The 26067-nt window shown below is 39.1% G+C and overlaps 2 protein-coding genes across 7 annotated transcripts in view; one reads left to right on the top strand and one right to left on the bottom strand.

Moving 5' to 3' along the window:
- Positions 1–16789: 16789 nt before the first annotated feature.
- On the top strand, positions 16790–22070 carry SFR1 (SWI5 dependent homologous recombination repair protein 1). Its single transcript, XM_032988544.2, has 4 exons — positions 16790–17151; positions 18899–19014; positions 20481–20867; positions 21081–22070. Exons 2-4 carry the CDS (start codon positions 18919–18921, stop codon positions 21270–21272), a joined length of 675 nt encoding a protein of 224 aa, XP_032844435.1. The 5' UTR covers positions 16790–17151; positions 18899–18918; the 3' UTR covers positions 21273–22070.
- CFAP43 (cilia and flagella associated protein 43) overlaps positions 20691–26067 on the bottom strand; it is a 51157-nt gene continuing 45780 nt past the window's right edge. For 5 of the 6 annotated variants that reach the window (XM_032988537.2, XM_032988539.2, XM_042788467.1 and 2 more), the window contains 3 exons: positions 25606–25686; positions 24422–24575; positions 22163–23790 (listed from right to left, as the gene is read on the bottom strand). In XM_032988537.2, coding sequence (XP_032844428.2) covers positions 23633–23790; positions 24422–24575; positions 25606–25686 — 393 coding nt within the window. In that variant the 3' untranslated portion in view covers positions 22163–23632. Of the gene's footprint in view, positions 20778–22162; positions 23791–24421; positions 24576–25605; positions 25687–26067 lie in introns of those variants that run through there. The other variant, XM_032988538.2, reaches the window with a different exon arrangement.

Here is a 26067-nt window from a genome sequence, read left to right as displayed (position 1 = left end):
AGAAGTAGCATATTGCCAAATGATTTTAGTCTACAATGGAAGGATTTCCCCTTCCCTTTAAAAGTCTTTAGAAGTCTGCGGGTTGACAAAGGCTGGAAAGTATTCTATCAGATCAGAGAAAACACATTAAAAGCACAGAACATGCAGCACAACAAATATACTGTGTATGGTCTGATCTCTTCTGCAGGGATCTTTCCTAGCACATGAAAAGTACCTAGCAATTTTGGATTCAGGGGAGAAAGTAAATGATGATTCAAACTCAGTCTGTTTTATTAACACAGATCTTTACTGTGGCCCATCTATATGACATGCCAATCTGCCACTTTAGGAAATATAAAAGCATTAAAAAGCGCCAAATCAAGTTTTTGAGCTTCTCAGTTTTTAAATTTGCACACAACAGGCTTTTCGCAGTCCCTGGACCGGTGTCTGCACTTGTTGGCGTGGCTGTGCACATGCATATGTTGATCATGAAACGGCCTTTGTTTTAAGTTTCAATTAGAAAACAAAAGGACATTGAATACAATGGGCCAAACACAGTTTTGTACTCCAGCAACATTATTGCAGATTTTGTGTGGCTAAAAGAGGGATGGGTTTTTCCTCAAGAGTATATGGAAGTTAGGAGAAGGGGAAAAGACAGATCCAGAACCAGGATAACCTCTCCACTGTTTACAATAGAAGAAATAAATGATGGAGTGAAATCATTAGCTGGCTGAAAAGTCTCCATCTTTTTTTTTCACACCACTTTTCTATAAAAGTTTACAAGAAAAAAAATATTTTTATTTCAGAGTTTGAAAATGACAAAAAGTGGAAAATTTCTTTTTGCTCCTTTCCTCTTTTTTTTTTTTTCCAGAGTAGTAAGAGGACTCATTGGGAATACAGGTTTTCCCAAAGTAAATGGTTTTAAAAAAAAATAAATCAAAGTTTCTTAGACCATTTTTCAATATTTCCTTTTATTTTTGTAATTTAAAATGAAAATCCCTCCCACTAAGAATTAAACAAAGAAAACCATGCATTTCTTCCAAAAATGTTTGCCTACGTAGATCCCATTTGTGAACCCTCTTTGCTAACTTTTTCAAGCTGTAGTCTGGTTCTTGGCAGAACTTGAAGAAAGTCACTGGTATGTGAGGCCAGTACAATCTAAGCCCAGAAATGATAAAATAAGCACAAGACAGCTGATTTTCCAGATCTGAATGGTCGTTACACTTGGACTCTGTTCCCACCTAACATTTTCCTGGGATCACTCTTTATAGTAAAGGGACGGTGTGAAAGCACAAAACCATATTTCCACTCCTTTAATGGGCAAATAAAAACATTTTAGAAACATACATTTCATGTATAATCATGAGGCTTGTTTCTTCATTCAGTTCTGCCAGGTTTACACAGCTAAGATTCAAGAGTACTAACTCATCTCTCGTAGTTTCTATCTTCATATTTGAACTCTCCTGAGACCAAATGCTGTAGCAGCTACTGTCTGGCACTAGAGAAGGCCAGCCCAATGGTGAATATACTCACTTGCCATATGCAAACACCTGTATAGTGATTTAAACCTGGGATTTTCACATTGTTCTCTCTAACCCTGTGATCAGTCTGTCCTGGGTTGAAGGGGCTTTGAGAAAATATTTCCTTTAAAATAATAAGATTTGTGGGGAATTATCAAGCTTAGGTAGCAATGTTTCTGAGGGGAGAAAAAGTGGTTTTGTACGAACATGTTAGAACAGCGGTGCTCTGTATATCCTGAGAAGTTCTGACTATTCCCTGGGCCTATGCATGATGAAGACTGAGGCCATTCGGCAAATTTCCTGAGTCAGACTTTGAATGGAAGACTACAGAGTTCTCTACGATTTCTGTTCCAGAGATGATTCCTGTCAACATGATCCTTCTCTTTCTTCGCTAGGAAGGTACTTCCTGTGATTAGGCTCTCAAGCATTTCAGGGTGTTGCTCACTTTTCACTGCCAAAGTAAACAAGAAGTCATGCTGGGCTACTAAGGCGTTCCCTTTAAGGGAACATGCTCTGTTGTGAGCCCTGTTTCTTGCCACTGATCATCAAGGATTTATCATGGATTGGCATTTATCACAGTAAAGATCGGTGTTATTATCAGGGATGGGCACTTCAGCTTACATCTGCTTTCTGTTCTCCTGGGTGCTTCACTACCATAAATCAATTTCCAAACATATGCTTATCTGAGTATTGCAAAAGACTTTTAAATCAGGAGACTGGATTCCATTAGGGTAAATCTGGATTGTGCTGGTTTCTGTTGCATTTGTTTAGATCTGGATTAACACCACACACTATAAAGGTGCAACCTGGATCTTATTTTGGTTCTGAAGGCAACATCATACCACTTGCTAACACTGCTTGTGGCAAGAAGGCATGTGAAACTGGGTTTATTCCTATTTCTACTTCTATTTATTTCCTGAACTGGTCCTCAGAAATACCTGAATCCTTCCTGGCTGCTGTCATGCTGCACCTGCTTTTCCCGGGGCACACAGCCTCATCTCCATGTGCAGGCTTGCAGAGCCCCAATTTAAATGGCACTCCTTTATTAGAGGATACATTCCAGAGGCATAAAATATTATTATCCAATATATGGCTAGAAGACTGCCGATCTCCTGCAGGACTGCAAGTACAAGATGGGACATGAGACTCTTCGTAAAACCACTCTCCAGAACACACCTCACATGGCAGCGGGAAGCTTTGCACATGTTCTCAGTACTGAGGTTGGAGATTGCCTTGGAGACCCTTCTTTCTCACACTGTAAAAACTACTAAAGTAAAGAATGAGTTAATCATCCCACTGAGAGCTAGTAACATTTCTTCAGAGTTGTCTCCCCTTTGGAAACATTTTCCTACTTTACCGAAATTATGCCTCCGTCACTTTTTTCTCTCTTCCCTTCTTCAAGAACTGCTAAGTATCCCCTTCAAGACAGAGATATCAACTGTCCTCCTTCTCCTCCTTTCACAAGTGCTCCTTGTCTTCTCTTTTTAGCAAGAAGCTGTGGACATTTATTAATTCCTAAGTTTTGTGGTCATAGGAGGGAAGGTGTTATTGCAATTCACATGACTGGCAGCAGAGTTGTGTGAGCTGATGTATTGAAGCTTTTCAAATTTAGTACCTTTCCCTGGTCTGTTCACGTCAACTGTGTCTTGAACTAGTCTTTATTTACAAGGAACTGCTCATTTAACTTACAGTGTGTTGTTTCTATTCCTTGATTTAATACCTGAAGCTTTAATTTACAAGTGCTAAGATTTTTAGCTTTCCTGACTAATTTTTTCAAAAAAAAGATCACTATCCTTACTGAGTTCTGCTGGAAGGACATTCGCTCTCTTGAGGTAAGCAAATCCACCATCAGACCTATACTGAGGGTGGAAGTTGCCCATAACACCAGTTTTGATAAGCATTTATTCATTATAGAAGTAATACTCATTTATCCAGAAATGTCAGCTATTACACTAGTTACAGTATCAACTTAAATATGTTTTGTAGGCTACTATGTACACCTTTTCTATTTCAACCCCCACTTCAAAATCTCTTCATCTCAGTAAGTACTGCTAAAATGAAGAACTGGATTATTGCAAATAAGAAGTATGTAGTTTATAGCACCAATAAAAACCTGAGTCCTGAATAAAATACTGACACTATAGTTCTAAAGTTGGTGGGGGTTTTTTAAATGCTGTTTTCAGTAAGCAAAGAGGCTATAAAGCCCAAAGCTGCTGTATTCTATGCTGCATGCAGGGCCTACAGCAAGGATGCAGGGAGAATATGTGAGAGGGTAAGAAAAATACTTCATTTTTATTGCACCTTGAATAAAAAGAGAACTCTGACCGAAGTTCTTTAAAGCAATACAACCCAGAAGCTCATATCCCAATTTCAATACTGCATCCACAGAAGCTTTGATCTACATATCTGAAAGCAGGGCAAATGCTTTTGTCCTCAACAGAGAGACGGAAGGCTTATGGTGGAAGACATCAAATCAGACTGCGATGGATTTGGTCACAAGTTCTAAACCACTTGCGTACCAGTACAGTATCTTTCTCCTCCTAATTATGTGTCTTTAATCCATATGATGAAAAACTTATGCAATTTCAAATTCATCAATCAATTTCTTAGGAAATGGAATATGGTGGATGGACTGAATGATTACATAGACTTTCAATCCTTCAACAAGGATAGACAGATGCACTGTATAAAACAACCAAAGTCAACAAGTTTTAAACTATCTGTCATGAGTAATAGGAGCTACAAATACCATAACAGGGCATGATAAACAACCCTTGGCCCCACAAAACACATCAAAAACACACATTAAAGGAGTCATACTGTTCAGCAGATCTCAAGCTGAGTCAAGTCTGCTAAGTTCTCTTTCAGTAGGGAGGTTATAGTTGTCTTTGTCTAGAATATACCTTTATCTTGACTTTCAAGGTGAACTGGTTGTTCATCAAAAAGACACCTTTATCTCAGGTTTGTTGAAAGAATAGTGGTCTTTCTTTGTTCTTTATGGTCATTGAAAAGGTTTGGAGAAGGCGTCTATAGTATGCTGCCTTCTGTGTGGTGGTTATCCTGGAGGTAATACAGACCTTTGGTCCATTCATGAGGAAGCTAGCACAGACTGAAATTGGGATCCAACTTTGTTCCACACTGGGATTGTTTTAAGATCTTGGCCAAAAGGTACAAGGTCTATCTTTCCCAAATTCTGTTGTTATATAAGGATTTTTATAAATACTCATTATTTATCTCTTTCACAGTGCGTTTTAACTGTATCTTGTGCTGAAATTAATTATAGCATTTGTGGACCTTGTTCTATTTAGTTATGTCAGCAATTCAGTAATCTTGATCAAATTTCACATCTACATCCGACACCCTGGCACAGAATTCCTCACCATACAAACGTTTCCACAGAGACAGAGCAACAGACCAGACCCACACTCACAACACAGACTCAACACTTCTCTTCAGAAACCACTCAGAAAAAACAAATGCAAGGGTTAAAATAAGCCAGTCCCTGCACATTCTTTTTTGCATTGACTTTGAGTTAATTATGAACAGACATATGTAAAAGCCATTTATCAATAGTTAGAATGAGAGTAAATATTTGAGCATTATTATAGAATTCAGAAGTCATACTTGGCAGCTCATTAACAAGTGTTTTTCAATCTGTTTTATGATTCCTTACTATTCTTTAATCTAGAACATCTTTTAGTTTTCAGTTTTCTTCTTGTGTGGGTTAAAAGCAGTACTCAGCACCATTCATGGTTATTTTCTTTATGCTCCCATTCCCTCACATCTCTCCAAGTTTCTTGCTTCTCCAAGCAAATCTTGAGCCAGACACACCTTTGCCATACAAAACCACATGTGATATGCTAATTCTAACCAAAAAGTGTTTGTTGAAGGATAAACAAAGAGAAGATTTGTGACCCAGAAAAGAACAGAACAGATCAGCGCAGGTCTGTGGCCCTTTGATACTATTTATTTCTGCCTCATAAGAACACAGAGGTACAACGCAGGCTATGGAATATCTACCCATGTTTATTGGTGTAGTAGTAGTAAAAATAGTACTACTAATAATAATTTCTATAGAAATCATGTAGGTCTTTAATGCATCCACAGTTAGAACCCAGATGTTGCTAAATTGCTGCACCTATCACAATTAATCTAATAGTTGATCTGTAATTCATTGTTACAATCAAAATGACAATGTTAAGGTGACAACTGTATGCCAGAGGTCACTGGGAAGTTTTTATTTCTTGCAAGACTCTTATTTCTATGGAGCTAAGCAGGAATGCGTCTTCATTTTAACCGCTGACTTCTTTCACACATTTCTCCTGATGGTTACAAGTAAAAGATGACCCTAAACTGGCTGGGGTCACACTGCCTTGCACAATGGGGTTTCTCCTGGAATAGCTCACCATTTTTACAAAAGGTGAGTATTGCAATCTCATTTGCAATGAGTAAAACAACAAAGATATAAACAAGGAATATTCAGAGAAAGATAATGAGCAGTAGCTAGCTTTACTGGGAAAGCCTCTATATAATCTGGCTCCAAGGCTCAGAATTACTCCTACTCCTTGCTCTCCCCAGTAACGTCCATCAGTGATTCCATCACTCCTTCACAAAATGTTGCCTGCAAGACCTTGTTTTACAAACCAGCTTTTCTCCAGTGCCAATAAGGTATTTAAAATCAAAAGTATAAAGAGAGGTAGTGGCATAATGGCAAATACACTGCACTCCAGCTGCTCAGCTGGTACGGCACAACCCTGGGGAAAAAGGAAGCTTTAATTTTCAGAGCCTTGCTTATACCAGGGTTTGAACACTGACTTCAGACTGGCAGATTATTTTTTAAATAGTTCTGAGTAAGGCATTTGCAAGTGAACACTCAAACCTTGGACCCAAGATATTCAAGTCACCTCTGCTTCCAGATTCTGGCAGTTTCTCTGACTTGGCTCTAAAACTTCTGACTGTGCCCATCTCTATTTTCATGTCTCTGCTTGAAAAATCCTGTTTCTTATCCAAAGCACAAAAGTATTGCCTTTCCCAAAGCCAAGTCTGTTGTGTGTCACTTCTTCGCAGCAAGATGACTGGCTGGAAAGTTGGTTGTTATTTGAACTTTTAATTTCACAGCAATTCAGATTCTCATTAATTTGCTTCCATCAGAAGTTCAGCTTGTGAGACCTGTGATAATACACAGCCTTCTCTTATTAAAATCAAGGCACTCTGGGCTCATCCTCACTCCATAAGTTATGTATTTCAGATGTTCCTGCTGGCATGGATCTTTCTGGGTAGATTTATTGTTATCATAGGGTTGCCAGGTGCGTGTTACGGTGGCTGCCTTCCTCACCCACTGTCTGCAAAGCAACTGCTCTCTGGATTCTACTTGAAAAACATCCACGATTAAAGTTGCCAGCTGAAGGCTTTGTAACCACAATACCTAAAGATGTTTGTAGTTTCCAGCATAAATTAAAGAGCCCAGAACAAAACATTTACACCCTCCAAATATTAAAAATCTGTACTAAGAAAACTGTTCTGTTAGGTATGATGACAAGATAAAAATAATGGATAAAACACAGTATAGGTGGTCATCTGAAGAACCTTCATGAGAAAGTTTGTGTATTTTTGGCATTTGGTACATTGAGTTCACTGAATCCAGTTTTTTTGGAAAGATGAGGTACCAACAGGGAGCCCAGTAAGAACACTGATGCACTGCTCCCCCTTCTGACAGAATAACATTTGCCTAAGCCTATAAAGAAGAATTCTGTGAGAGTCTTTATACATTTATTTTGATGTACGTGTCTAATTTTAAGCATATGAAATTATACAAGTGTAGAAAGCAAGGGTGAAATGGCCTTCAATTAGGTATCTTGTACATCCCTTTGTCCCAAGACCCAGCTCCTCCTTAACTATTCCTGATAGATTTTTCTTTAAAAGATTTTTTTACATTTCCATGAAGTTTCAGGGCCTCCCAAGGTGATCTGCTCTGTATCTCACCATACTTGCTGTTAGAAAATGTCTTGAAGTTCCAAACCAAGTATCTCCTGCTTCAGCTGAGGATCACTTCCTCCCTTCCATTCTCAGTGTAACTTATCTCCTTTCTTGCCACCACCTTTTATGTATTTGAATGCTGTTGTCATATATGCCGTTAGGGTTTTCAACAGCAGACTAAGCTTTTCCTGTTCCTGCAGCTTTCCTCAGACACCAAGTTTCCTAGACCTCTGATCACTGAGAACTGCTGCTAGCCTTCATAGGGACTACCCACATGCTTAAAGCTACATGCATATTTAAGTACTGTGCTGAACTGGGGACTTCATTCCTAGTGTTGCCCAGGGCTGTCAAACACATGCTGGTCTAGTTTAACTGCATAACACTTCAGTTAATTACTGTTTTGATAACAGCAATCTGGCAGTTTTGCAAATGTCTTTAAACTTGTAACTGCAGGTAAAAACTACCATATTTTGCTGGTGAAGGACCACCAGTGCCAAATTGTTGTGAACCTCATCTGCCTGACCATAACTTACAGTTTCATACGGTATTTCCTTAACAGTGCAGGCATGAACTGTGTGTATTGGAAACTGGTGTTCTTAATATGTCTAGAAGCAAATTATCTTGCCAATAAACACATACATCCCCATCCTCATCAATAAGATTCCCTCCATCTGAGTACACAAAATGTGGCAGACAGAATAGCATCTGTGGTAGCTAATGTACGCCAAGCATATTCAGTCAAACAAAACATGAAGAAGTCAACAAGCCAATACATGCACATAATATGTTATAATGAAAACTGAGGAAGACAGAGACCAAGTGGGATGAAAATGGAATGGAAACAGAGACTAAACAATTGCCAGAGTCAAGAGCAATCATCTCACAGGAGGAAGGGCAGTGAACTATGGTTGGATTGGTGTTGAAGGGGCTATTAGAATTAAATGCTCCTGTTTCTGTTCTATTTACTTTACTGTAGCTATTTGCAGTGTCAGTGGAATCCTTCAGCTTTTCCTAAAATGAATGCACAGTGTCTGCAAAACTGAACAGTAACAAGCAAGTGAAAAAAGACCAGCATCTAGAAGCAATATAAGTGTACAATAAAAAATGGCAATGTACAGCTCCCAACATATAAACAACATAGCAATAAACAAGCATATGATCAAATACAAGAGAATTGTTTGTTATGTACTTGTGTGCATGTGAAATATTCACAGAATATTTCTGTGTCAGTTTTCAGAAACCGTTAGGAACAACTGCAAGCAGTATTTTAAAGAATTAGAAAGAATATGCTAAGAGTGTCCCTTCAGTGCATTTTTTAATACTTTACCTAGGATCTGCATTTTTAAAACATCAGTGGGAAAACACATTCAACATTCACTTGTGGAACATATTCTAAAGATGCTCTGATTTGAACATACACCCATCTCTTCATGAAAGAGATACCTGATTTGGTGATGACCTCTTGGGATTCCTCCACCTGAGATGGTGAACAGTTTAATCACTTACAGCATCACCTCAAACATGGGTGCCTTTGGGGGACATAAATGTAAAGGAAATCTTAGATTGCAGTTGCAGTCATTCTAGTAACGGCTTCAATAGGCCAAAACACTGAAGCCAGCTGCATGTCCCACTTAGCTGCTTCCCACAAAAAAAGCACTTGAGGAGCATTTAATCTTATCCCACTTTGCTTACATTTCTTCTACCCAACTTAGGTGGGTGAAAAAAATGCTTACAAATTAATTAAATTAGTTGTTGATATAAATAGTTAATTCCCATGAAATCAGCTAAGCTAAAGATTAAATTGACCCATGTGGTTTTGCTGTTTCAAAAATAAGTACAGAAATAATTAATAGCAGCAATAGAGTTTATCACAATGACTTCAGAGTGTGGGGTTTGATCCTCCACTTTTTGGATGATAAGTCATTGCAACTTCTCCATTGTATCTGTGAGGATGTTCTTGAACATAGGTTTACTTAGAAAACGCAAAGAAAATATTTATGTGTAAGATATATACATGAGCCACGTCCTTGCTATTCTATTCTTCCTCAGTGTTATTGCTCCTATGTGTCTGGTGACACACCCGTCTTAAGAGTGCATCACAGAATGACTTCACCACTCTAGCCTGATTCTGATATTTGTCAATATGCATGGCAATGTATCTTTAGTGGACTCAGGTTCATGATAAAAGGAAAACGTATGAATTCCTTAGCTTCTTGAGATCCTCTCAAGCTCTCCACTGCCTGGTGGACTCTCCAGAGAGCTGTACCTCAGGTTGGTTGTCTGGTATTAAAATTAGACTGCAGGCTTGACTGTTAAATATCCATACTACATCTGGAATAATGAGACTGGCAAAACTGAAGGACACTGCCTGTAGCACTGAGCAGAAAGTGCAGCATCTTCATTTGCAGTTTTCTCAGCTGTGCTATGCAGTGACTCTGATGTTGCAGGCCAGGATCAACTTTCAGCATCTCACCAGTGTTGGCTTTTGAGACATATTTGTGCTTTCACCTGCAAGATGTACCCATGGTGTACCTTAGAAGCTGGAGATTGGTGAGGAGAGCTATTTATTCTTCTAAGTGGAACCTGAAACTCCTTGAGAAGGCAACAGCAAAACACCAAGACCTTCCAGTAACAGGTACTGGCACAAACATTCTGTCTGTAGAAGAGATCCTCCTCTTTGCCATTTCCAACCTCTAACTATTGTCCTTCTTTTTTTTTTTTTTTTTTTTTAGTAGCTCCTGCCTCCTGCATTACAGTAATATTTGTGAGAAAGCATGTCTGAGGTTTGAGAGAAGAGCTCAGGAAAAGGCAGTGTTAGATCAGAGGTAGTTTAACAGCTTCTAGGCTTGATTTTAGACACTGAAAATCTTGTTTTAAGGAAAAAAATTTCTGACCCAGAATTCTTTGCTGAAATGGAAAAGAAAGATGTCACAAAACAAAATAAAGTGCATGAAGTAGATGATATTCTTGATGTCTCTTTGTACCCATGTATCACACATTATTAAGTAGGGTGCACGCATATGTGCACTGTTGATCCTAGAAAAATGAATTCCACATAGGACTTCCTATCCAGACATCAGTGTGGACAGTTTTAAGGTTTGTCATCCCAGCTTCACAGACTCAGGAAGAGGCAGGGTATATGCTAGCTAAAATTCCAGGGTGATCTATCTGCTGATCTAACTCCTGTGGAGTCTTTCAAGAGAAAACTTGTCAATGCATACCCATGTGTTGAGTTACCAGCAAGCATTTAACAATGATGAAATAGCTTACTCTGGCATATGTTACCCACAGAACGCTTGTAATTAACTCAAGGAAAAAATACTCTAAACTTTAAAACACCAAAACCAGAATAACTTTCAGCTGTGAATGTACTGGGAGATTTCCAGTTACAGGAGTGTTACTTGAAATGGTACGGCATGGCTGTCATCAAAGAGATTGGTGATGAAGAGAGCTTGTTCAGTGACTATCAGTATGTGTGATGGAGGTCACTGATGCCAGGACACAACTTCGAAGCTACGTGGGTTGTCAATGGGAAAGCATCCCCAGTTAAAGTGGGTAGTACTTGCTAACCTGGTTCACCAAAGAATTTCCTTTCTTCACTTAGCACCAGTTCAGCATTCCTGGATCCCATTTAAGACAAATGTTCTTTACCCAAAATACAGTTTCCTTAATGTGTTGAGAGGGAGACTGGTTGCCTACTCACACATTAAACACAGTGTGAAACACTTATGCTAATGCAGTCAGCTGCAATTCCAGTAGCTCAGCACCACATGAAATCGTACCATTAGCTCACTCCATATGCCACACTCCTACTGACTTCCATTAGAATAGCATAATTCTGCTTCCCTTCAATTCAGTAGGAACTTTCTCAATGACTTCAAATGTCACAAGGGCTAAGCTGTCCTTCTGCAGTAAATCAACACGACAGCGGCAAAACTAATGTAAGAATAATTACTTCAACCCATTGAGGTTGTAAAAAACACTACACGCTCATCAGTAAAGTTCTTTCTCTATGCCTATGTAGAGAAAGGGATTAAAAATACAGTTATTTCAGATATGAATGTGAATAGAATATCTGCACTGAAATTACTTTGGAAATAATTGGAACAAAAGCCATACATCTCACAAACACTAAAATATCCATTTTTAAATGAGGCATAACTAGCATAAACTGTATATTTTACTCAAGAAATAAGGAGCAGTCAAAAAGCTTCACTGCATATTTTACTTGCTAAAGCAAATAGCATGGAAGACATTCTTGTTGCCTTCCCTATGACTATTTTGAGAGGAGGGGTGATAAGCAAGTATTTATTGAGTTCCCATTGCCTGTAAGTGCCTTATGTCTTTTGACTTTTAAAGAATTTGCTTCAACCTTTTTACTAAAAAGTAAGAGCTTCATATATGTTTACAATTCTTGGTGAACTGCCTGCCTCACAATCCTGAGGCAGCTGTCCTTAGACCTGTGATTTTGTTTGCATGAATAATACACAGACATATCCCTCATATCACAACAATTATGCACACTTAAAACGTTATGTATGTTACTATTTGTATGAACAGGAAAACACGAGAGATCTTTAAGCCAGCATATTCACCCGTGAGCCTGGTTTGCAACATAAGCATGGTCAGTGCCTGACAACATTTCCACACTGAAATTTCAGCCCTCTAGATACAACTTTATTGTCAGCAGTATGCAGAGATGGAAAAGTCCCATGAACACCACATTCATATTTCATTCTTAGGAAAAGACCTCTAAATTTTTACTTTATAAGGCTTTCTCTAGCCTCGGGTAAATGACCTAATTTGTATCTTAATAACAGGAAGGAATTGTATTTTATAAATCCTGCCTGCTGATGATGCAGTTTGGTAGGGAAGGAGGTGTGCTCAGTAGAATGGTTATTTGTTCTAAAACAAGACAATAACCAGTGATGCTGCCGAAGTGATGATGGACATTGCTCACTCATGTCTACACTCAGAGTAACAGTGAAACACCAAGGAGTCCAAGAAGGCGGTGAGATGTGCATCTCCACCGGTGCTTACCTGCTCACTGGATAACTTGTTTGGTACCACAGTTTAACCCACTGGGTCCACCCAAGGCCTCCAGACTATGGGTAACTGCCCTTAAACTGGCTCATCTGCACTTGCAAATCAACCATGTCCAGTTTTTCAGCTTCACTAATTTCAGTAGCACAAACAAATGTGAGCAACCTAAGAGTCACATGTGCACAGCATGAAACAAACTTTTGTATTAAGTATATTAGAAAATTAAATGACTCTTCAAGCTCCACTACAATCCAAAAACATTTAACACAAATATATGCTCAGAGCATCACAGATGACAAAAGCTGTACCAGGGACTAGTTTGGGCAAGGGCTTGGATTTAAAAGGCTTGAACATTCTTAAAATAATGATCAATCAGTTCTCCAGCAAAGACAAGAACATTGAAGGTCTGTTTATTGTTTCATTTGTCTGCAACAGTCTCGTAAAGACTTCAAACTGTAATTTTTGGCATGACTATTTCAGAGAAAATCCCACAAGCAGACACAAAAATAAGAGGCAGTCTTATGCCTTTCCCTTTGATTAGCACTGTGCCTCACCCACTTGGCTATTTACACATCCAGCAGCGAGAACTAGGAAGCCCATCTCAGCTGACTCTTATATTATCTTTTGTAATGGCAAATTGCAATGCCCTTCAGCTACAATAAATTATGTCATTTTTTCTTTTCAAGACAGGTACTTTGAAAATTGAAGTAAAAAATAAGGGATAGTTGAAGCAAACCCCAGATGTAAAGCAGAAAAAGCAATAAAATTTTAGCTTTAGCTTTAGCTTCATGCTGATATCATTCTAGTGACTTCACTGTAATTACCGGACACTTGCACCATTATGAGAGCAGAATCTATCTCCCAACGACAGCTTTTGTTGTAGCAGACTGGTTTTCTTCCAGGAATCTGATCTATAAAGACCTTCCCTCAATATATTTACACAGCTATAAGCAAGTCAGAACATTTTTCTTAGGAGTAAATTGCAGCCAGCAAAAATACAGCCCTAGGCCTATGCTGAAGTGGGTAGGATTTTAAAAATTTCTGCAGCAGTTAGTGGTTAGACACATAAAAACACTCCACCCTCCTGCCTCAGGCGAGAGAGAATATGCAGACAGTGCAGAGTGTACTTCATGCATCAGGATACACCATTTGGCTTTAAATAAGATCAACAGATTTCAGAAAAATGAGAGAAGGGGGTAACACATATGTGCTTTAAGACTTAGTATGTTGACTAACATCTTAGTTACTCATTGGCAATGTTTAGGGAGAACAGGCCTGGCTGTTGTGCCCAGCTGTTAAATGGAAGTTTTGTGATGCTCCTGGCACTCTGGAAGAGAAAAAGCCATAAAGGTCAAACTGGAGTCTCTAAACCCAAAGTCTGTATCCTTTACTATTACTTTCCACTTTGGCTTTGCTACTACAGACGATGCCCATAGGGGAATATAACATGTTCTTGTCCTGTCAGTGGTGATGTGTGACTCCTAGTGCTCTTCTGGTAATATATGATTAATGAAAGAGATGATACATAGGGAATATCTTTCAATTGTGCAGACAAAGTGGTGTAAACAAACAAAAAATAAAAAAAACAATCCAATCACTAAAATGTCATCACAGAAGCGCCAAGGAAAATAAAACCAGGAAGCACATTTTCCTTCTTGTTCCTTGGGGAAACAAGTTTCTCTGAAGGGAAGCAGTATGTTCGGCAAATAGAACTCAGTCATTTTGTTACCCAGTGCACGATTTCCTATGCGTTTTTTAATTTTATTTTGCTTACCCCAAACTATTCTGATCACAAAAGGAATAAAAAAAAAATAATCACACAATAGCATTATAGTGCTTAATAAAGACTGTATTGCAATGACCTTGCTAGCTGTGTGCACGTAGCAGTAAGTTTAACTGAACAGTATAAGAAACACTCTACAGTGTGCCATAAACATGTCAGTATCAATAACCCATAGATAATCTCTTTTCCTCAAAGGAAACAGATGCGCACATTTTTAGAGAGAGGTTTTAGTCTGATTCCTGTTTGCCATCATTAAGTTGCGGATAACATATCCGTCACTATTGGGTCTCTGCAATAAAAGTACTGGATAGTCACTGCATAGTGACTGATGACAGTAGTTCCCAGGTCCATAGGGACCTCCTGCCAGGTATTCGACAAGTCATGTTTTTGCAGTACTATGTGTAAACACCAAGTAAACCCATAGGTAAATGTGGTAAACACAGCCAAACACTTAATACCAACCTGAAACATATCTTCCTAGAGTGATCACCCATCAGTGAATATTGATATTTCCTTTTCTCTATGCATAGTACATTAAACTCATAAACCCAATGTGTGGAACTGTCTTTCTATATTCAGAGTCTCAAGCAGTCTGTAATCTCCTCACTTGGGATAGGGCATGTGGGCGTTGCTCTAATAAAGTAGCAATGATAATGCACAGGATGACTTTTTCACATGTTATGTTCCTGTAAAATCTTACTGGAATCTCAGCTGGCAAATGATCTAAAATCTCAAACTTTCTGTTGTTCTTGTGCAACTCAACTGTTAACATGTCTGTACAACAGAGCATGAGTAATTTAAAGCAGGGACCATCCTTGAGACAGAAGGAAATACATTGTGAACTTGGAGACGTGCCATCTCAAAGCTCTGGTGTATTTGAGATCTAACCCACTTAATAAATTTGCAGCAGAAGTTCTATTAGCACTTTTAGTGTTGCACTCAGGAGTCCATTTCTAACATATTAAAAAATTAAAATATTAATGACATTAAATTAGCTGCAGGTATTAAAAAAAAAAAGGGGGGGGGCAGGTTTAAAAAATGCCTCCAAACTTCCTCAACACTTGAGGTATTGTGCAAGGTTTTTTTGCTAGATGGTTATAAAAGATCATACAACTTAGTCATACAGTCTTCTCACATTTGCTACTGAGAATATTATTTCTAAATAAATTTCACCCACAGATAGTCAACTTCTACACAAGGAGTATTCTAAAGGCCCCAAGTTCTCAGATCTCCCAAAGTGACTTGTTCTAGATGGGGTTTGAATGCTTTGACACTTTTTACTGTAGGAGAGAAAAAGGTTGCCATCATCCCAGTGAAATTCTATTTGAAAAGAGTGAATCTGTGTATACTTACGGCCAAAAGCACAGCAACTGCCAATATATTATCACACCTACACTCAGTGCTTACTCACCTCTCAGTGCAAGAGTGTATCTTTTCTCAATACAGGTCAGAGTAGCACAAGACGAAGAGAAAATCAAACATCCTCAGCTTTCATTGTTGAGGAGGAACCAGGCAGGAAATTAATGCATTTCTGCTACAGAACTTAAGGGCATGATCTAGCGAGAGCATGTGGGTGCGTGTATTCCACGTGCAACGCTCCGCACAGCTGCGTGAGGCCTCAGTGCACAGCACGGAGCAGCGCGTCTGTGGGCCGTGCTGGAGGAGCCGCCGCCAGTACAGCTCCCGCAGCTCATTTGCTCAGTCCTGACAGTTACATTGGAAAAGCCTTTTGTACAAATCAGTTTTGAGAAATGTAAATCCACGTGGAAAAGCAAGGTTTGCAGCATGGAAGTTTGCTGATACTTAAACTCATTCTTGCGTCAGCAGCGCCTTTGAGCATCGGGGCACTCTAATCCTGTTCCGAACTGTGTGACTGCCAACTACACCTGGGGCTGCTCCTTCTCACCATCATAATCTACCTGTCTGTTTTTCCAGTTGAGTTTCTTCATTTTCACTTCTTCCTCCTGCCCTCACAACCAAGACAGCACTGTTCAGATTGCACTTCTCCCTGTGTGTTCCTCGGGTAGTTTTTTCTGCCGCTGTGAGGTTATAGTATCTGAAGTAGAGGTGATGGGTGGGTTGATGTGGAGAGCTGTGATCCCCTTCGCTGTGCCGGGGCCTGCCTTGCCACTCATGGTGGGGAGCACTCCATGACGAGCCTGGAGCTCCCCTTTCTGGCACAGTGACACTTGCACTGAGATGGTACCTGGCCTTGGGGTGGCTGGCCCATGCTGGCCTAAGGGACACAGCACGGCCTTGCATGCCCAACAGCAAGAGAATTATGCACTAGGTCCCCAGGGATGCCCCGTACTGGGGGCTCCACAATCCCTGCTCTGCCCAGCACCTTTGCGGCAGCAGCGTCCGACCCCGCATTTCCCGCCCTCCCGACTGCAGGAACACGCTTCGCGCGCCCTCCCGCCCCGCAGCCCCACACCGCTACACACTGCGCGCAAGCGCACAGCCCCCCGGCACCGCCCCTTCCCCCCGGAAGCGGGCGGTTGGAGCGCGGGCCCGGCGGGGCTGCCGGCGGCGCTGGGGAGGGCCTGAGGCTGCGCTGTCCTTTTCCCTGAGGGTAGCGGGTGCCTCTGGCTTGGGCTGTGGTTGTGCTCCGTTTCTGGGGTGCATCACCTCAGAAAGGGCTCCCCGGCTCTGCCTCGGGGCTGCCGCGCCTGCTGTCTGATTCGCTGTAGAGTGGAAAAGTAGCCAGGGAAAAGTTGTTATTAAGTGTTAACAAAGCCTTCAGTTGGTGCGAGGAGAATGTAAAAGGAGTGGGTGCTGCTACATAATGTAGTGATAAGCAGGCAAACTGGGGCATGTAGTATCAGAGACTTACCCAGAGAGCAAAATCAAGTAAGTACTGAAGTGCGAAATTGTCTTTTCCTCTCCTGGCCCAAGTTTTCCTTACTTTCTGCACGGAATTATTTTTATGTGTGATAAACAGCATCACTGCTTGAAAAATGTAAAGGATTCTTTGTCTGAGATCTTGGGGAAGGGTTTTAAGAGTGCAGGAGATCTATACGAATGTGCTACCAAGCTGAGATCAAGTAACAGTGAACCATCAGAAAAAGTATTCATTGTAGTCATGGCTATTTGAAGAAAAATAATTTGTATTAGAATGTAAAGGCAGTCACAGGATTTATTTTTTTTTTTAAGTTGAGCAAATCTGTTGAAGCTAGCCCTTTGGCTTCAAATTATTTTGCTGCTTTGTAAGATCTGTTACATGTTTGTGACATACTATATACATAGGCATGATGTAGCTTTTTTTAGGCTCTTGCTTACGTTAAGACATAATAGTGATAACTTGCATAATATTTAATGGGTGCTGTGAGCTTCCTGTTTAATTGATAGATTACTAAAATATCAAACTAACTAGACTTTCTTTACTTAAATCTGTTTGTTTTGTTTTGTTTTTTTAATAGAACACTGTATGTTGAATTTTGAGCAACTGGGGGGAATGCTGACTTGTAAGATAAATGAGGACCTGTGTCCTTTCATGTAGAGCCCAGGGTTGCTGGGTTTGTAAAGCTTTCACATGCAGAAGCTTTGCTATGTTTCATCTCTGCAGAGGAAGCCCCTTATGCCAGTCTTGTGTCATCTAGTGACTTGTTTGCAGGATTTTATTTTTAAGAGGCTTCTGTTTTGAACTCCTAATTGCAATTTGCAGGTAAACAGAGGTGTAGGTGTTGATTTTCCAGCTGCAGTTTGGTCATTAGCAGGTGGTTCACAAGTGCTAAACTAAGTTAAACATTGCCAAATCAATTTTAAGTTGGTACATGCTGGGAGGTATGACCTATAATTTTAATTAAGGCTCTTTACTGAGCAAACTGGGGATGCTTACTTTTAATCTAAAATTCTACTTGTGTGAGTAATTACTTTTTAAAGCAGCATCCTCTGAAGGATCAAATGAGACAGTGGGTTATTTTCACAGATCTGGGTGCCCAATTATTTTGTTTTATAGAAAAGATTGTTTATACATATAAAAATCTTGTGGCTCCCAACAATCCTTTTATCACTACTTGGGATGCAATTAAAGGACTGGTTCTTCACAACCTGGCTTAGTAAGGATTATTCATTTGAATTAGATAAGCAGTGAGGGTCATTCAGGTTAAGAAAATACAGTTTGTTTGGAGTGAGCTTTTTTAATGAGTTTGATGTTGCAGGATCTGACCATGGATTTATAAGCATACTATAATGGGTTCAGTGGCTTCATGAGTTGTCTGACTCCTTTTGACACTTGAAAGAGGGTATCAGATAGAAAAAAAAAAAATGTAATGGAGAATACCTTTAGGACTTATTGTTAAAAAAAAAATTCGTGGAGCTTTGAGGGGAAAAATAACACACAAAATTCACAGTAAGATACTTTACACCAGTTAGTAGTGTCATTCATCCTTTTGAAGAAAAGCCATTCACAAAGCAAGATGTTACTTAGCCCATGAAACAGTTGTGCAACTTATGCAGATGCCTTCTTTTAACTTACCAATTAAAAAAATAACCCTTAGTATTTCTTATTAGAGCTTTTTACTCATTTCTGCAGCCACATGCTCATTGAAATCAGGTGAAAAGGGCAACACACATAATTCGTTTCGTCTTTTAACAGAAACTGCTATCCATCTCGAGATGGAAGAACCAGTGCTTGATAAATTGCCATCTTTGTGCTGTACTCCAAAGGCTTCTGGGACGGCAGCTCCACAGGGGACTAGTTCAGGGAAACAGGTATGAAAACTTATTTGTTTTTCCAGTAATGTGACTCTTCATAGTAACAAAAATGCTTGTGAGGTCATCAAGTAGTTGGAAGTCACTGAAATACTGTTTGCTGGAAGGCTAAAGGTAGGTAGCTTATACCCAGAGCTACAAGGTTGTCCAGGTAAGGAATGTCCTTGGTATATTTTGCTCTGGGTATGCAGCTGTTTGCTGTGAATACAAAGTGATAGAGCAGTATAACCCAAATGCCATACTAATATATTTATATACTATTTAGGGTTTGTGGCGGAGTTTTGGGTTTTGTTTTGTGTTTTCTCAAATCCTAGTGTTCTGGGTTACTGTGTATGCAGAATGACTTCCTGTGACTTCTGCTTGCACTTGAACAAAGTACACTGATTTCAGCTTGTGTATGCTCCATAATGCTGATCTCTAGTGTTCATCCTAGCATGCATTATGGTGATGCTGTCATGCTCTACATAGAATCACAGAATACCAGGTTGGAAGGATCATCTGGTTCAACCTTTCTTAGCAAAAGTCCGGTCTAGACAGGATGGCCCACCACCCAGTCCAGCTGAATCTTAAAAGTGTCCAGTGTTGGGGAATCCACCACTTAATTGGGGAGATTATTTCAGTGGCTGATTGTTCTCATTGTGAAAAATTTTCCTCTTATGTCCAGTTGGAATCTCCCCAGGAATAACTTATACCCATTAGCTCTCGTCTTTTCCATGTGACTTCTTGTAAAAAAGGGAGTCTATCTTCTTTGTAGCTACCCTTTAAATACTAAAACATCTGGACCCATGCAGGATAGGGCTAGTTTGCAAGTGTTCCTTAACTGATCCTTCTCTTCCATATTTTAGTATATTTTCACAGGTCAAAATGTTAGACACGGATTATAAAAAAAAAAACCTGTTAACTTATTTTGAAGAAGAAAAAAAATCACTTTTGAGTCCTTCACTGATAACCATCTAAGCATGAACAAGCCAAAATTGTATAGGTGATTTCTAATACTCTCAAGTAAAATATGGATGCTTTAAACTGGTGCTAATACAGAAAGTGTGTATGTGGTGGGATGGAACAGAAAAAAACCCCAACCCTTATCTCCATTAAACTAGAGGGGGAAATTGAACTTGGTGGAATAAAATTAGCCAAGTTGAAATATGCTGTATATCTTATGCACGAAGACTAGAGGAGTAAGTTTGCTTCAGTAGAACACAGGATTTGTTCCTAGAAAATGCAGAGGTACATCTTTCCATATCTTTCAGCTGTGCGTGCAAATACATGTGAAAGGAGGAAGTTAATTTTGTTCAAGTTTGTGAAAGCTGTAGAGAGAATTAGGAAGTCTGGCTTCACAATGATATTTACATGTATGACACATTCTGTGTAAATAATAACCAGGATAAACAGTTATTTGAAATTTGATCAAAAATCAGATTATTCTGATCCTTCTGTTTTTTTTGTTTTGTTCAATTCTTTTTTAGCCAATGAGTGCAGCTTTGAGGGAGCGATTAAGGAAAACAAGACGTTCATTTAATGCTAATTTTACAGTGGCAAAGCGGCTCAAAGTAGACACTGAAGAAAAAGACTGTTCTCATGTTGACAAAGGTTGCCTGCCAAAGACAAGTACAGATTGTTCCAGATTACAAGATGGTTCTGAAAGTCCAGAAGGAAGCAGCACTGGACATGCATGTTTCAAAAGTCCCTTACAGGAGAGTGGTCTCTGTGTATCAGCAGAGAATTCTGATGTGCTACAGGTTGATGTTAGTCAGCAGCAGTCCCTGGAAGAAAAAGTAAGACTGGTGAAACAAGTACAAGAGAAGGAAGAACTGCTTCGAAGGCTTAAGCTGGTTAAGATGTATCGATCTAAGGTAAGACGAACCTCTGAAAAAGCACTCAAGTCATTCTTTGATGTGGAATTCATAGTGTAATCCTTATTTATTAATTTAAGCAACAATACTGACTCACTTTTTTTTTTTTAGTGTTTGTGTATTGTCTCAGTTTAAGGCATTTTATAAAAATGGATCTGCAGGTTATCAAAACCCCCCATGTTTCAGCAAATAACAAAATTTGTTTTGTTTCAGAACAACCTGTCTGAACTGCAGGCTTTGATAGTGAAATGGAGAAGTAGCACCCAGCTGATGCTGTATGAACTACAGTCAGCCTTTTCTGCAGATGGCAAGAAAGTGAGTCTCACTCAGCTGATAGATAGTTTTGGATTAGAAGACCAGTTATTGCACTACAGCAGAGCAGAAGAAGATTTTGTAGATGCATAATCTGCAGGTGCAAAGCTTTCAATTACATGCACACAAAAGCAGAAAAGACTGAATGAATTCTGATCACCGAAGTGTTGATCAGACGGTGGACTTCATGCTTTGAGGTTAGGAGGTTTTCTCAGGAGGTATTTGTGAAGCTATGTACAGCAGGCACTGTAAAAGGCATTACCTAATGGAAAAGATTGAACTCATGCAGTTTTGGAAAACCTGGCTTAACTTGATCGGTAAGTTGTTATTTAATAAGATTAAATCAAGTCCTACTTTAACAGGTAGAAGGCAGTCCATTCTTTGATTAGTCTTTGCATGGTTACTCGTCTTGAAATAATGAACTCTATTTGTCATTTATGTTGATATTCAGACGGAGAAGAGTGCAGTTCTTTGTTCACAGACACATCCCCATTTTACAAATGTCTTTCTGCTGTCAGTTAATAACAGCATTTTGTGAGTTAAGTAAAGATAACTAATTTTCATGTTGTTAATATCCTGATGCTGCAATGAGATGTTTTCAATAGCTTTATTACTGAGGGAAATGGGCCATAATGCAGTTATTTTCAGATAGTGGTCCAGACATTTGTCTTCAGGGAAGCTGTCTCTTAAACATTCTGTAGCAGCCTGAGATGATAGAAGGGTACGCAAGAAAATTGCAACTAACATCTGTCTACTCTACTACTTCATGTGAGAGCCAAGGTGTTTTCTCTCTTCAAATAAATAAGAAAACCAAGGCCTTGTCTAATGGGAGTGCTTCAAATATAGCATCATAAAGCTGAATAAAACTTAAGCATTTCACTTATCCTCCTATAAATGTCTTTTTAAAATTTTTTTTATCTTTCCTTGAAATTGTTTATTTACTCATCATGGTCTATGCATATAGCGTGGTGACTTCTGTCTGCTTTTATTCTCCTTAAAATCACTGTTTGTCAACCATAACAATACATACACCTCTCCCCATCATGAAAACTGTTTTATATGCAGTCATTCCTTCTTGGTTGTACCTTAACTGTTTTGTTTGCAGGTGGCATTTCCTGTTTCCTTAATAAGGGAGTAATTTCTTACATCTCTAGGAAAGAAAATCAAAGATTGTACAGACCCTTTTAACAATGATAAGGACTCAATAGACTTAAATCTATACCCACTATTTGCTCTTAAAAATACCAGTTGTTGCTGTTCACAGAGAATTAATGAAGAACAACTGTTATTGCTAATCACATTTTGAGTATTAAGACGCTATTTATTCTGCCTCTGGTTTAGTAAAAAATGATGATGGTGCCTGGTGAAGGGGTGGTTTCTCTTCAAGATCCTTGGCAAATTTGGTTTTATACTGCTTCTACGGAAGTTTTAACAGAAGAAAAAAATCTTGCAATAAGAATGGAGGAGTACTTAGAATCCTTACGGACCCCAATTAAGGATGGTAAAGCAAAAAAGGAGGTGGTGTACAAGATCACAACAGCAGTAGTTTTCCTTACAAGTGTAGAATTTTGTTAAGGTATCAAAGCTATTAATGCTTTTGTAATGGAATGAGTTTAGATTTTATATGAATTTATGAAAGGAGAAGAAGAATTGACACACACCATGGAGAAGGGAAATAAAAATGGATGAGGATGCCTGAGTAGGTAGATCAGTCTCCAAGTAACTGGTAATTTTACCAAGTGTTCTTTATCTTATCTGTCTTGAAGAGATCTGGCACGAGAATATAATGCATATCAATGTGAAGGGGTGGGAGACAGCAGCAACTCTTTCAGGAGGCCAGATGCTTCCAAACCTGGTTTTCTTGTGATTCTGCCAGTGGCAGCAGCCACAGTTACTGGTGGCTGTGGCTAATTATGTTGTCATAAGCAGCAGCAGCTTTCGGGACTGGGCCAGGTTGCACATAGAGTCATGCTGAAGCATATCTTCTCAGTGACCTACACCTGTGCCAACACAGGTGTAAATATATTTTAAAAAGCAAAATTAAGTCAAAGCCACAGACATGAATTTTAGCAGATACAAACTCATAGACTGCTTGCACTACTTTGCATTGAAAATGTTCTATGCTTGCATATTGCAGACTAAGGATATACAAATATGCCTGCTCTTCTGTTGGTCTACAATTTCTTGTACCCTTTGTTTTCTGTAATAGGCTATATGCTTTATATAATCAAAACAGCAGAAATAAATCTTATGAGATGAAATACAGTGGGGATAAGACTAGGTATAAAATGTACAAACCAGACAAACATGCATCTTTCAAACTGAAGTTATTTTTAAAGAAATTACAGAAGAGATTGTTTGTAGAAAGAAAAGTTCAGTGAGAAAAGGTAGATGTCCAAGCTCTTTTTCTTGGACCAGACCATGGTATTATACATCTACGTGGTCTGTGATCCTTAAAGAACAGGGAATGTTCTTGATCTCAGTCTTTCAACTTCTGTCTGAAGAATTGCAAACTCTTCTTCCTGTTCCTTTACGAGACCCCGTAGGTGTTTCTGCTTCAAAATCTCTTGGTAACGCCGCTTTGCAATCTTTTCAGAAACATGCTCTGTGTCTGCATAAAACAAAATGTAAGGGTTAGCCTGTACTTGCAGGGGATGCATAGTCTATACTGGACCTGTCCTGGGGTTATTCCAAGTTCTGTATAAAATAGGCAAGCATTTTAAAAAAAGGCTCACAGTTGGGTTTAAGAGTCTTTATAGTACTGAATAAAGTAAAAAAATTCAAAAAGGTACTGGGAACGCATCCTTTAGTTTCAAGCAAGTACCCACTGTTTTGAAAACTTTTCCACTAGTAAAACCTCTACAGTTTTCCTAATAGTGAATACCCTTCTCAGCTTCATGGTCCTTCCTCTGTTCCCTTGAGTGGGTGGAAAGAACTGGGTTGAACACTTCAGAGAAAGAATGAAAGCATATTGCCTAATGACTATAATATTTTGACTTAAATAGTTTCAGCAATTTAGTCAATTAGCTTTGGTTACAAGACCAACAATCTCTAGGTATGCTCTCAAGTAAACAACGTTAAACTGTTCTGCTAGAAAGGGCACTGCTAATTGTGCACATACAGTAATAAATAGGTGCTCCTTGCCCCTTAGCTGATGCTGATGGAGAACAGGGCCATCGAGCCTTGGAGATATTTTCTGAATATTCTTTGCTTGTGATTTAAAGTGCATTACTGTGACTCACCAGCTGTCTCAAAGATATGCCTCCTTTCTGAAACAGAGATAAGCATTTCTTTCAGCTCCAGGCTGAGCTTGTAGTTGGCTTGCTCTTTTAAACTGATGCACTCCTCCAACTCTTTAATTCTTTTCTGACGGTTTTTCACATTCTTCTTGTGCAGCTATCCATTTCCAAATGAATAAAGCAAATAGATGAGATTGTACAAAAGCTGTTTAGACAAATTTATGATGGAAACGTATAATCTTAAGCACTGCATTATAGCTCAATAAACTTTCATGTACTTTGATTTGACTAGTAGCACATTCTGGCTTTACTTCATATAGTGTCTTTCACACACACTGTATTTGAGTATGCTTTATGGAGTTCTGATATAAGGAGCAGAGAAGGAGCGAAGAGGTATGGGTCAGGGAGAGAGATATATCAATGATAAAACTTGAAAGGCAAAGGGAGGAAAGGAAGTCAATTAAATCATTGAGTTGAGTATGCTCTTGGCTGCTATGAGCTGCTGAAGAAAGGGTTGTGCTGAAGCTGTTGGATGGGCTGTAAAGGGACAAGATAAATACTAAAGGTTGAAGAGAAGGCTGATGCCAGCTAGAGCAACCTGGAGAAAATCCAGTGGCATCACTTAAAAACAAGGATAATAATAATTTGAATGTTGAAATAGATGAGGAAGCCAGCAAATCAGATTGTTGTGTGTCATTTTGAATATAGGGTTGTCGTGATATTATGAACAGGCTGGTGCTCCTGGAGAGAAACATTAAGCAGTGAAGACTGGAAGAATGCTTCATTAGAAATGGAAGAGTGATTTTTATAGGCAATGCTGTGTAAGAAGTGATAAGCATTCAGATGTTCAGTATAGTAAGTATTCAATTTCAGTAACAGAGCAAGTAGATTTCTCTCTGTAGGGTTGATCTATGCAGCAATCCATGTATGATGACTGTTTCCAAAGACCTTAGAGAACTGCTGCTGTAGACAGCTCAGCACCAGTTGAAGAAACTACTGAAAGCCAGATGAATAAATATGTGGATATATATATATTAATCTGTACGTGCTGTTATGGCTATGCTCCAACAGTCCTTGAGTTAGCATTCATCAGTTGCATTTATTCCTCACAAACACCTCTTGCTAACAAAGGAGTGGAGTTGCATTTAAACTAATGATGTCTCACGTGGTGGTTCACTTAGGATTACCTTATCCATGGTGCCAAGAGTCTGTTCCATCACTGAAATTTTGTGGGCAACGTGGCTGTCATAGTTCAGCACAGTTAGGAACTGAAGAATTAAAACCAGATAGAAACCATCTTACTAAGCCTGTTTGTTCTGAACAATTACACACTTCTGTAAACTCAAAACCATAAAATTCTGCACAGTGGAAAGGCTTACTAGTGATCATAAGTGGACATTGTAAAGATTTTCTTGCATGCTATGTGAATACTAGACTGTATAGCTGTTAAGAAGAATGTTATCTATTATATGTTAATACAAAAAAAAGACCAAGGAAATTTGTTGTGAGGTTGTCAAATAACACAAGCGCTACTTTTGCTTATCAGCTAGTCTGAGCTAACGCAGCTGGAGGCCAAAGTGCTATACAGTCTGTCTTTAGGCCAGAGAAGAAAGTTATTATTTTCTGTCAGGTGGCTTCCTAGTAATTCT

Source organism: Tyto alba, unplaced genomic scaffold (assembly GCF_018691265.1).
Source record: "Tyto alba isolate M040663 unplaced genomic scaffold, T.alba_DEE_v4.0 Super-Scaffold_1, whole genome shotgun sequence".
In the NCBI taxonomy this organism is placed as follows: Eukaryota; Metazoa; Chordata; class Aves; order Strigiformes; family Tytonidae; genus Tyto; species Tyto alba.
The sequence above is the reverse complement of the archived record's forward strand: the minus strand, read 5'-3'. Positions and strand labels throughout refer to the sequence as shown.

Excerpts from the sequence above, each read along its gene's own strand:
- SFR1 (XM_032988544.2), top strand. The coding sequence starts at position 18,919 with ATGGAAGAACCAGTGCTTGATAAATTGCCATCTTTGTGCTGTACTCCA. Across the intron at positions 19,015-20,480 it reads GGACTAGTTCAGGGAAACAG|CCAATGAGTGCAGCTTTGAG; the intron begins GTATGAAAACTT and ends ATTCTTTTTTAG. Across the intron at positions 20,868-21,080 it reads TTAAGATGTATCGATCTAAG|AACAACCTGTCTGAACTGCA; the intron begins GTAAGACGAACC and ends GTTTTGTTTCAG.